We start from the raw sequence: 13,026 nt of genomic DNA, 5'->3' as shown, positions 1-13,026 counted from the left end.
GCTGTAAATCACTGTCTATGTCAGTGTTTCCCAAGCAGGGAACCTCCAGCTGTTGCAAAACTACAACTCCCAGCATGCCCGGACAGCCAAAGGCTGTCCGGGCATGATGGGAGTTGTAGGTTTGCAACAGCTGGGGTCACCCTGCTTGGGAAACACTGGTCTATGTAGAGGACAGGATCTTCTTCGGGGTCTTGTACAGTACATGCAATGTCCTAAAAAAGTAACATGGAGCCGCCCTCACCTAGTGTCCAAAGGAGCAGGTAACCCTGGCACAGGTAAAGAGTACAGAACATGTAATACCTCCCTGTACTGTAGGGGGCCCTACCAGATATCAGTCAGTGCATACGCTTCAGTAATACAGGGGTTTTACCAGTAAAATGCCCATTCTGATTGGTCAGTTCTTCCGGCCATTGACACGTTTCACAGATATGGACTATCTGTACATTGTATGTTGAGTCTGGTTTCAACTTACAATGGTCCAGAAAAGACCATTGTATGTTGAAACTATTGTATGTTGAGGCCATTGTAAGTTGAGGGATCACTGTATAAGGTTTGCTCTGCTCTTTTCATGACTTCTTTAGGTAACAGCTTACTGATGCCCCTACCCTTCACAGGACCACCTATATGGGACACTTATGACATATCCCCTTGAGCCCCTTTTAGGTCACTTTAGAAGTAAAGTACTCTCTTTTGAAAGAGTGTTAGATTGTCTAACATTTGTGTACATTCCTTTTAAACATCCCTAGACAGATTAAAGGTCCTTTTAGACAGGTAGACCTGTGCCTGATACAAGTGCCGCTGTAGTAAATGGTGGTGAAGGAGCCATTACATAGCTTAATTATCAATTAATCCTTTGTGTGGCCCTTTCATCACTGTTTACTCCGGGCAATGTGCGGTCAACTATCGATGATTTTGGGCCCGCATAAATGATATGGTCATAGGACAAACTAACGTTTTCTGGTTCATCAGCTGACTGCTGGTCCTTGTACACCAGTCAATTATCAGTAATGATTGTTCATTCCACCAATAATTAGACTGCGTAAAAGGCCCTTAAGGCTGCCCATAAATATCAGATTACTCTAATCTGTACGATACCTCTTGACTGACCTCCAACAACAGATGCTGGAGAAAACAAAGATTGACATGTTGGATGGGCTATGGGGCCCAGCTCCATTTGCACCTTTTCTTCCACCCAACTTGGTGGTTTTATGATTCCACCACACCCCTGCACCGGCATGTAATAAAATAAACTAGACCTCAGTACATTCAGTTTATAACAATTTTATGATCAGACACAGATTCTCATGCAACTATTTCAGACAGTAGACTGCTCCTATTTCATATTTCTTACCTTTGGGGGAACATAGAATTCAAGGAGAAATCTTTCACCCTCAATTTTTGCGGCTTTTCTCAAAAGCAAACGACATTTTTGCCACTGAGAGCTACCAACGCAATTGGTGTCATCGGCAACCATGAACCTGAGAGTTCCTTCTCTCTGAATATCAACAATATCTATCTTAGCTGCCTGCATTTTTGACAGTCGTAATTTGTGAGTCCATTTTTCCCGTGGCTCCACTTGTTCCTTGTTACCTGCTGTGCAATGTTCACGCTCTGACCGTTTTATTGTTCCATTGTCTATGCTAGGCTCCGGTGAGGACTTTCTATGCCACATCTCCTTCATGCCATCCACAACACACAAACTCATATTTCTCAATGAGAAACCCTTTTTAAATTTTGTCTTGGAGCTCCCATGTACTGAAACATCCTCAGAGCTTCGTGAGTGTCCATAGGATGAAACCTTGTGGGCCCTGGCTTGAGTCCGACTCAAATATTTATTTGTCATTGTATTATTCTCCATGCTGTCTAATGACTCTGTGGAAGTTTCCTCTTTCCTGGAAACAAAATCCCTTGCTAAAGGCACCTGGCAATTCTGTAGTCCTACAAAGGGAACAATGTTATACTTTGTTGGAGAATCGGATACATATACCCTGCTAACCTCAAAGCTGAAGAAATCTAAAAAATTGGCAGCAAAATGGTGGGAGAATGAGGTCTCTGCCCCTGGAGCATTATAGTGAGGGTTCTCCTTTAAAAACTGGCAGAATTTCTGAGCAAAGTCTACTGCTGCGGCTTGTGCATGAAGCTCACAGAACTCCTTCCAGTCGGGAATCTGGGAGGAAGAGTCTTGGTTAAGTGCATCACCATTCATGGCTGTTCCATTCCTCTCTTAGAAATCTGCAAGACAAAATGAAGAGAAATGACTAAATCTTGTGATTATTTTGTTTTTAGATTTCTAGTGCATAGCTACGTGATACAACTGAGGTAGAATTAAAGTGTAGCTATCAGATTATTGTTGGCTTTCAATGATATTATGTAGAGGTCACTAATTTTGCAACATGTTTTTATAAGGGAGTCAGCGCTCCATTTTTCTTCTAGAAAGCTAGATTTTCTTCTTCCCTATACAAAGTTATAGAGATAAAAGGGTTGTCTGGCAGACTGACTTAAAGGGGTACTCCGGTGGAAACCTTTTTTTTTTTTTTTTTTTTAATCATCTGGTGCCAGAAAGTTAAACAGATTTGTAAATTCCTTCTATTAAAAAATCTTAATCCTTCCAGTACTTATTAGCTACTGAATACTACAGAGGAAATTATTTTCTTTTTGGAATACAGACCTCTCTGCTGACATCATGACCACAGTGCTCTCTGCTGACACCTCTGTCCATTTTAAGAACTGTCCAGAGTAGGAGAAAATCCCCATAGAAAACATATGCTGCTCTGGACAGTTCCTAAAATGGACAGAAATTTCATCAGAGAGCACTGTGCTCGTGATGTCAGCAGAGAGCTCTGGGTTACAAAAAGAAAATAATTTCTTCTGTAGTATTCAGCAGCTAATAAATACAGGAAGGATTAAGATTTTTTAATAGAAGTAATTTACAAATCTGTTTAACTTTCTGGCACCAGATGATAAAAAAAAAAAAGAAAAAGTTTTCCACCGGAGTACCCCTTTAATAAAAATAATATGAGCATAGCTAATCTTGCCATGAGCGGGCATACTCTGTGTGTCAACATGGGACCAGTGAGTCAGCAATGGAGAATCAGTTCTTTTTAAAACCAGTCAGAACCTTTTAGGGGTACGTTCACACGTATGCAGTTTTCATGCACAGGATTTTCTGCTGCAGATTTCAATGTAAACTAAATGACTGAGCACAGCTTCTAATCTGCAGTTACAAATCCTGCGCATCAAATCTGCGCAGGATCCTATACGTGTGAACAAACCCTAAAGCATATTTTCTCACTGTACAACCCCTATAAAGTATAACTATTATAAATTTCTAGCTGCCTGTACACACCACTAGGGGGAGCAAACAGCTGTCTTTGAGCTTAAAAGTAACAATGTCTTAATTAAACTGCTGTAGACACCTTGTGGAGGCTGCTCTATTTTACATGCCACAAATTAGTCGTCTGTGATTTTTTTTTTTTTTTTTTATCTGTTGTGCCCAGACATCCTATTAAAACAATAAAACCTTTAACTCGCCTTCCTCGCTTCCTTGTAGCCTCCGGTATCAGGGCACCCTGAATGTGGCGGATGACTCTGCTTTTGTAGAGCCTGCAGCCGGGGAAACCGGCGGGACCGCTGGGCAATCACTGACTGAGATGGGACACCGCTGCAGCCAGTGATTGGCTAAGAGAAGCTGTGACATCCTGACTGCAGCTTCGGCCGGCTTGGGGAAGCAGACTGTCAGCAGACAACGGCCGGAGACAGGGTGTTCTGATACCGGAGCCTATGAGGGAGTGTTGTTTTAATATGAATCTGGGCACCATAGATAAAAAATAAATATCACAGGATAACCCCTTTAATAATGCTAAAATGCTAATTACATTAAAGTCACATTTGTATAAGAATAATATTAAATCACTTAACAATACACTGGGAAGAGTTTAATATTTTTTCTCAATATGAACAAGGAATTGGCAATAAAAAATATCTCAACAGCAATGGGTAAGGTGTGAACTGAACTGAAGCAGTAATAAACAAAAAGACACTTCTTGGCAGATTTAAGCAACCTATGTGAATCGCATTCATTTTAATAGCTGTAAACATTAGCAGGATGACCTGCAGCAATGGCACAGAGAACACTGTCAAAACTGTTCATCTCAGGTTTGAAGGTAATTCAGTGGGTTCAAGATGTAGCAGACAAAATCTGCATTTTTAAAAATATTTAGCTTATCCAAGATTCACCTTCCATAGTACCTGGCATCAGCAAACTTTTTGTGCATTAAACCAAACTTGGCTGAAACAAACTATTTTGGTTACTTGGCTAAAACAAGCTATTTTGGGTTTCATGCAAAGAAAAAAAAAAAATTTATATATATATATATATATATATATATATATATATATATATATTTCAAATGTATTTGTAAAATGTCTTCAAATGTATCTGAGCATTGTTGCAGCTAAGGGATCAATGTCTATATGTTATGAGAATGGTAAATCAATACCTCCACTAAATCATTCATGAAAGGAGGCATCAGCGTCTCAAAAATTGCACAGAAGTTGGCAACATAAAGCCCTAACATGTGGACTGTCTTGGCAATTTCTTTATATCGTTAATCATTCATTCTTATTCTTTAAGAAGTATATCCAAGGTCACAAAACAGAGAATGCAATAATGAACGGATTGCGGAACTTTCATCAATTCCTAAATGAAAGTACCGTATTTTTCGTCCTATAGGACGCACCGGCGTATAAGACGCACCCAATAAAGATTTTGAACCCAATAGTGGTCTTCAACCTGCGGACCTCCAGATGTTGCAAAACTACAACTCCCAGCATGCCCGGACAGCCGTTGGCTGTCCGGGCATGCTGGGAGTTGTAGTTTTGCAACATCTGGAGGTCCGCAGATTGAAGACCACTGCATAGGAAGTAATACTCACGTGTCCCCGCCGCTCCGGACCCGTCACAGCTGCCCTGGATGTCGCTCCATCGCTGTCGCCGTGTCCCCGTCGCTCCGGAACGTCTCTGCTGCCGGCCGGGTATCCTCGCTCTCCGTCGCCGCCATTACGTTGTTACGCACGCCGATGCACGTACGCGATGACGTGATGACGAGGAAGGAGAGCGCCGGCCATACAGGGGATCCCTGAACAGAGAAGACACCGAGGAGGCAGGTAAGGTCCCTCCCGGTGTCCTGTAAGCACTAACCCGGCTATTCAGTCGGGCTGTTCGGGACCACCGCGGTGAAATCGCGGCGGCCCCGAACAGCCGGGTTAGTGTCACTTTCCCTTCAGACGTGGCAGTCAGCTTTGATCGCCGCGTCTGAAGGGTTAATACAGGGCATCACCGTGATCGGTGATGTCCTGTATCCCCCCAGTTTTGGGGAAGAAAAAGTGCGTCTTATACGGCGAAAAATACGGTAAATCACTATAACTGCTACAAATTAGTTTTCACTTAAGAGACTGTTCAGTTTACAAAATCCGTTTTAACACGAGTTAATATACAAGGGGGTCCCCAGATCTGCATCCTCCTTTCCTGGAAATAGTGGAGAACATTGATAAAGATAATCTCTTACTCTGGAGGACCTGCCCTGCATTACACAGACAATCCACTGATTTAAAGGGGCACTGTTTAATGGCTAATTTCTCCTGTAGTGGCGTAAAAACTTACTTCTAGGTTGTCCCATACAATAGAGCTAATTGCTGGGGGTCCAGTAGGGGCACACTTTGTGATCTGCTCATTGACAAGAGACCCTTCTAACAAGTATGGATTTTTTCAAATCAGAGAACCCCTCCAAAAGCTGGGTAAACATTTTTATTTTTTATTGCTTCAAAACATCAAAAATAACATGAAACAACTAAGCAAAACACAATGCCTTCTGAATAAAGAAATTATTTATATAGTTTACAAAGGTCAAGACATTTTTGTAAAACACAGCATAGATGAATAAAGATGATGAATGAAATTATTACTGCAAAACCATCACTTTTTTGAACAATGGACATTAAAATTTTATATTTGGCAAGAAATAACGCAATTCAAGAAAGTACTTCTTTGTCAAATTATTTTTGCTCATTCAGCATCCCTCCTTCCCCCACTTCCTCAATCTTGTGAACACCCAGGGAACCTGAAACTGGAAATAACCCAGCAAGCATACAAAACAGTCACTGTAAACAGGAGTCCTGCAGACAATAATACCAAGCCGCATCCCATCCGAGCATGGCACCACGTAACCCCATGCTAACCATATGTAATGGTGAATGGCAGTGTAAAGTGATATTTAACTTTCCTCATATCATCTGTTCCTCGGTTATGTCAATCAGCATAGTGCAATACAGGATTGTCTACTCTGTGGCAATAAAATAAAGATCCCTAGGAATAAGGAAGTGTTCTCGAAAATTAAAAAAACTAAAAAACATTTTGAATCATGTTGAAACTAACAGTTTGGTAAAAAAAAATAAACCAAATCTCCATAAAATACTGATTTAATCCAGCAAACATTAAAGGGGTACTCCACTGGTACACATTTTTTTTTTTTTTAAATCAACTGGTGCCAGAAAGTTTAACAGATTTGTAAATTACTTCTATTAAAAAATCTTAATCCTTCCAGTACTTATCCACTGCTGTATACTACTTCCTTTCTGTCTGACCACAGTGCTCTCTGCTGACACCTCTGTTGATTTTAGGAACTGTCCAGAGTACAAGCAAATTCCCACAGCAAACCTCTCCTGCTCTGGACAGTTCCTGACATGGACAGAGGTGTCAGCAGAGAGCACTGTGGTCAGACAGAAAGCAAATTCAAAAAGAATCATAAGTACTGGTAAGAATTACGATTTTTTAATAGAAGTAATTTACAAATCTGTTTAACTTTCTGGCACCAGTTAATAAAAATAAAAAAATGTTTTCCAGTGGAGTACCTCTTTAACCTTGAGTCCTCACTAATAGTCATTACCCCCATTTTTAACTTTGGTCTGTATGGTCAATGAACTTCGTATATACTGATATGGTCTCCATGGACTTGAGAAAACTTCACTTAGTTAAAGTTTAAAAACAACTTAATCTTTTCTGCAGGACAGTTCTTCCAGTGATTTATTACTTTTCTGTCAATAAATGTAGGCACATTAAAGGGGTACTCCTCTGCTCAGCGTTTGGAACAAACTGTTCCGAACTCTGAAGCTGGCACCGGGAGCTTGTGATTTCCTAGCCCCGCCCCCTCATGTCATCACATCCCACCCCCTCAATGCAAGTCTATGGGAGGGGGCATGACAACCGTCACGCCCCCTCCTATAGACTTGCATTGAGGGGGTGGGGCGTGACATCATGAGAGGGTTATGATGTCAAGAGCTCCCGGCGCCGGCTCCAGCGTTCGGAACAGTTTGCTCCAAACGCTGAGCAGAGGAGTACCCCTTTAAGTACTGATATAATGTTCATCAGAGATGATATGAGGAAAGTTAAAGAGAGAGTAGACCAGATGGAAAGAGGGATCTCTGAAATGAAGGATTAAATAAAAGAACTACTTAAGACACAAGAAGGATTTGTTAAAGGGGTATTCCGCCCCTGACATCTTATCCCCTATCCAAAGGATAGGGGATAAGATGTTAGATCGCCGCGGTCCCGATGCTGGGGACCCCGGGGATCGCCACTGCGGCACCCCACCATCATTACTGCACAGAGTGAGTTCGCTCTGTGCGTAATGACGGGCGATACAGGGGCCGGAGCAGCGTGACGTCATGGCTCTGCCCCTCATGACATCACGGCCCGTCCCCTCAATGCATGTCTATGGCAGGGGGCGTGACGACCGCCATCCCCCTCCCATAGACTTGTATTGACGGGGGCGGGCCGTGACGTCACGAGGGACGGAGCCGTGACGTAACGATGCTCCGGCCCCTGTATTGCCCGTCATTATGTGCAGAGCGATCTCGCTCTGCGCAGTAATGATAGCGGGGTGCTGCAGCAGCGGGACCCCGGCGATCTGACATCTTATCCCCTATCCTTTGGATAGGGGATAAGATGTCTAGGGGCGGAGTACCCCTTTAAGGAGAATAAATATCTGAGAGATTGTATAGAAGACATGGAGGATAGATCAAGGAGATCTAATGTAAGAATCATCGGCCTAATGGAAGGCGAGGAAGGGGATGACCCAGTGACTTTTTGTAGCAAATGGCTAAAAGACAAGATCGGGCAGAAAATTTGTCAGACTGGTTCCTAGTTGAAAGAGCTCACAGAGTTCCTAAGGGGAAGCCGATCGTAGGAGCTCCACCTAGAATGATGGTAATAAAGTTATTGTTGTCCAGTGATAGAGATACACTATTGAGAATATCTAGAGAGAAGGGGAAAATAGAACATAAGGGAGCAAATGTCTTTCTGTATCCACATTTCTCCAGAAAAACCCAAAAGAAAAGGATGTCTCTTAGAGAAGCAAGAAAGAAACTGCGTAATTGAGACATTCAATATTCTCTGCTGTTCCCAGCCAAGATGAGGATTGCTTTTAAAGAGAAAACTTTCTTTTTGATTATACTGAAGAATTAACAAGATGGATGGTGCATCAAGGGCTGTGATGTTGTATAAGGATGGAGGGAGATGGAGCGAGGAAGGAGGAGAGAAGTGAGAAGTGGAGGAATTCGGGTTAATGTTACCTCAGAGAATGTTGAATATCTTGGTGTAGTAGTCTCCAGCAAAGTGGAAGAATATGAGAATCTAAATCTTAACCCGTAGGGGAAAAAAATTGGGAAAAAATGTAAAATTTGGGGGAGCATGGGGTTAGATATGGCGGATAGGCTAGTACTCATCAAATCAGTAATTTTGCCTATGTCACTACATTTTTTAAGGGTGTCACCAGTTTTGATTAAAGAAAAAATTTCCTGGAGGTTGGAGAAGAAAATAAACGATCTCCTATGGTTAGAATAAAGAGTTGTTATATGAACCCACTGATGGAAAGGGGCAGGTTGGGGTTACCAAACTTGTATTATTATTACATAGCAACACAACTGACATATACTATAAAAGAGCAAGGGATGTTGTTAGAATTAATTAGTGGTAAATTGATAAGGGGTGAGCACATTTTTGAGATTTTTTAAAGTGGTAGATAAAACAAAATAATTTAAGATAAATTTAACACTACAAGCTTTAAATTACATTTGGAATAAGCAAAGGAGGACTATAGGTTGTAAAGGGAGTTTTCACTTCACCCCATTATGGGATAATGCTTTTTTATCTGAAATTAAAAAAAATCAGTTTATATTAATTGGGAAAAGAAAGGTGGTATGACATTTTTGCATCAAGTAAAAGAAAGACAGGAAATTCTAGGATTTAAGAGTAAGATAGGATGGAATAGGGACATAGGAGAGTTGGAAGAGGAGGAGTGGAATATGGTCAAAACATAAAAAAATCTTCAATAAATAATTGTTATAGAATTTCCCAATTTAAAATTATTCACCACCTGCATTATACACTGGTTAGGTTAAAAAGGATGGGGGTTAGGATACACACCAAATTGCCCTAAATGTAATGAAGAAGAAGCAGGACTGACACACGTTATGGAATTGTTCAAAAATTCAAACATTTTGGAGAGAGGTCTATAAGAAAATAGAGTTTGACTAGAGGGACTGGATTCCGTACTAAATTAAAACAGTGATAGTGGGTATAATAATAATTATAGGTAATGGGGTTTACAAAGAATGAATCCTGAAGTTATTATGATTAGCGAAGATTAATATTTTGAGAAAGTGGATTACACCTGTTGCACCAGAAAGTAGAGAATGGATTATGATGGTGGGGAAGGTTAAGAGATTTGAGGAATTATATTATAGCGGGGAAAAAAAGAGGAAAAATTGGTAAACTTTGAGCATAATGGAAGAGCGGATGAGTAAGAGTTAAGATGGTGTTATGCCAGGCTAAGGGAGGCAAGGGAGGGATGGGTTTTGTAATGTTTTGTGGATATGTATGTTTTGTTTGTAAATGTTGAAATTGGAAAATAAAATATAAAAAAAAAAACTTAAGAGCTTTCCAAGAACATAAAAGGGGTACTCCAGTGAAAAACATTTTTTTTAATATCAACTGGCTCCAGAAAGTTAAACAGATTTGTAAATTACTTCTATTTAAAAATCTTAATCCTTCCAGTACTTATCAGCTGCTGTATGCTACAGAGGAAGTTGAGTTGTTCTTTTCTGTCTGACCACAGTGCTCTCTGCTGACACCTCTGTCTGTGTTAAGAACTGTCCAGAGTAAGAGCAAATCCCCATAGCAAACCTCTCCTACTCCGGACAGTTCCTGACATGGACAGAGGTGTCAGCAGAGAGCACTGTGGTCAAGAAAATAACTACTCAACTTCCTCTGGAGCATACAGCAGCTGATAAATAATGGAAGGATTAAGATTTTTTTTATAGAAGTCATTTATAAATCTAAGATATACAAAGGGGCACGTACGTGCACTCACAGCTCAATGGAGATAGTAGCGTCTAGAAGTCTGGTAACGGGATGCCGGGTCACGGCATAGGCGCAAGTGTATGGCGCTCGGAGGCTACGCCGGCAGTTTTACACGTGAGTGCGTGCTTCTTCCGGGCTTTGGAGGCCGGAAGAAGCACGCACTCATGTGCGAAACTGCCGGCGTAGCCTCCAAGCGCCATACACCTGCGCCTATGCCGTGACCCGGCATCCCGAAGGAGACATTGATATAGGTCACCGAAGACGTAATTGCAGGTCGTGGTAGGTGAAGTTGCTTCCTATGTGCTCTCCCCTTTCCTACTACATTTGTTGGTTTAATTTATAAATCTGTTTAACATTCTGGCACCAGTTGATTTGAATAAAATTGTTTTCCACCGGAGTACCCCTTTAAAGAGCACATGTAGCCATGTACTGTAATAAATAGCTTATAGTGCCATGATGGCACACCTTTTTACAGTTTCTTGATATTCCCTTCCGTTCCTGAGATATGTAGGTTCATAGTTTGTCTGACAATTCAGGGAATCAGTCAGATGGACATGAACTTCATAAAAAAAATGGGAGTGAATATCATGTGAAACAAACATAAAACAACATAAAATGTGTCGGCAGATCTAGTCCAGGCTATTTAAAGGGGTACTCCCGTGGAAAACTTTTTTTTTTTTTTTTTTAAATCAACTGGTACCAGAAAGTTAAACAGATTTGTAAATTACTTCTATTGAAAAATATTAATCCTTCCAATACATTTTATGGGGAAAAGCATTTACAGAGGAATGTGTCATGACTGTGTCATGTCTGATGTCATGACCACAGTGCTCTCTGCTGACCTCTGCTGTCCATTTTAGGAACTGTCCAGAGCAGCATATGTTTACTATGGGGATTTTCTCCTGCTCTGGACAGTTCCAAAAGTGAACAGCAGAGGTTAGCAGAGAGCACTGTGGTCATGACATCAGAGAAATCCAAAAAGAAAAGCATTTCTTCTGTAGTATATAGTAGGGATCGACCGATTATCGGTATGGCCGAACCGCCACCCCCCCGAACCGCCGCAACGCACCCCCGACCCACCGCACCGCGTCGCACCCCCCACCGTGATGCTGGGCGGTGTACCGGTATGGATTTTTGCCCACTATACCGGTCGGGCCCCTCCCCCACCCTCCGAGTCAATAAAAAAATTAAACTTACCCGTAATGGGGGTGGTCCGGGCCATCCATCCTTCCTGTAGTGTCCGGGGGCATTCCGGGTGGAGGGTGAACCGGTCCGGGCTGTACTTCATCTCCGGCGGTCATCTTCTCCACTCCGGGCAGGCTCCGGCCTAGTATGCTGCATAGACGCCGCTACACCGTGACGTCAGGTGCGTCGCTGCGCACGGGCGTCACTGCGCAGCGGCGTCTATGCTGCGGTACTAGGCCGGAGCCTGCCGGGAGTGGAGAAGATGACCGCCGGAGAAGAAGGACAGCCCGGACCGGTTCACTCTTCACCCGGAACGCCCCCAGACACTACAGGAATGAAGGATGGATGGCCCGGACCACCCTGACAGGTAGGGGAGAGAAGCGGGTGGCGGCGGCGGCCTATGGCCCCGCAAAAGCCACTGCAGATCATTGATTTAAAGCGCCCGCTTTAAATCAATGATCTGCAGCGGTGTCGCAGGGGGTTAAATAGCCGATAACTTATACCGGAATATCAGTATAAGTTATCGGCTATCGGCCCTAACCTGCATCGATTATCGGTATTGGTATCGGCCCTAAAAAACCGATATCGGTCGATCCCTAGTATATAGCCCCTAAAAAGTACTGGAAGGATTAAGATTTTTTAATAGAAGTAATTTACAAATCTGTTTAACTTTATGGCACCAGTTGATTTAAAATAAAAATATAAAAAAGTTTTCCACGGGAGTACCCCTTTAACCCCTTAACGACGCAGGACGTATATTTACGTCCTGCGCCGGCTCCCGCGATATGAAGCGTGCCGCGATCCCGCATTATATCGCATCGGTCCCGGCGCTCATCAACGGCCGGGACCCGCGGCTAATACCACACATCGCCGATCGCGGCGATGTGCGGTATTAACCCTTTAGAAGCGGCGGTCAAAGCTGACCGCCGCTTCTAAAGCGAAAGTGAAAGTGACCCGGCTGCTCAGTCGGGCTGTTCGGGACCGCCGCGGTGAAATCGCGGCGTCCCGAACAGCTGACCGGACACCGGGAGGGCCCTTACCTGCCTCCTCGGTGTCCGATCAGCGAATGACTGCTCCGTGCCTGAGATCCAGGCAGGAGCAGTCAAGCGCCGATAACACTGATCACAGGCGTGTTAATACACGCCTGTGATCAGGATGAGAGATCAGTGTGTGCAGGGTTATAGGTCCCTATGGGGGCTATAACACTGCAAAAAAAATGTTAAAAAAAAGTGTTAATAAAGGTCATTTAACCCCTTCCCTAATAAAAGTTTGAATCACCCCTCTTTTCCCATAAAAAAAATAAAACAGTGTAAAAAAAATAAAAATAAACATATGTGGTATCGCCGCGTGCGTAAATGTCCGAACTATAAAAATATATCATTAATTAAACCGCACGGTCAATGGCGTACGCGTAAAAAAATTCCA

At 42.6% G+C, this 13,026-nt stretch overlaps 1 protein-coding gene across 5 annotated transcripts in view; it reads right to left on the bottom strand.

Moving 5' to 3' along the window:
• SH2B2 (SH2B adaptor protein 2) overlaps nt 1-13,026 on the bottom strand; it is a 126,990-nt gene that overhangs the window by 64,770 nt on the left and 49,194 nt on the right. For 4 of the 5 annotated variants that reach the window (XM_056558502.1, XM_056558503.1, XM_056558504.1 and 1 more), the window contains exon 2: nt 1,352-2,232. In XM_056558502.1, coding sequence (XP_056414477.1) covers nt 1,352-2,206 — 855 coding nt within the window. In that variant the 5' untranslated portion in view covers nt 2,207-2,232. The remainder of the gene's footprint in view (nt 1-1,351; nt 2,233-13,026) is intronic. The other variant, XM_056558506.1, reaches the window with a different exon arrangement.

The sequence above is a fragment of the Hyla sarda genome, chromosome 2, assembly GCF_029499605.1.
Source record: "Hyla sarda isolate aHylSar1 chromosome 2, aHylSar1.hap1, whole genome shotgun sequence".
NCBI classification, from domain to species: domain Eukaryota; kingdom Metazoa; phylum Chordata; class Amphibia; order Anura; family Hylidae; genus Hyla; species Hyla sarda.
Note: the sequence above shows the minus strand (reverse complement) of the source record. Positions and strands in the feature narration are given on the sequence as shown.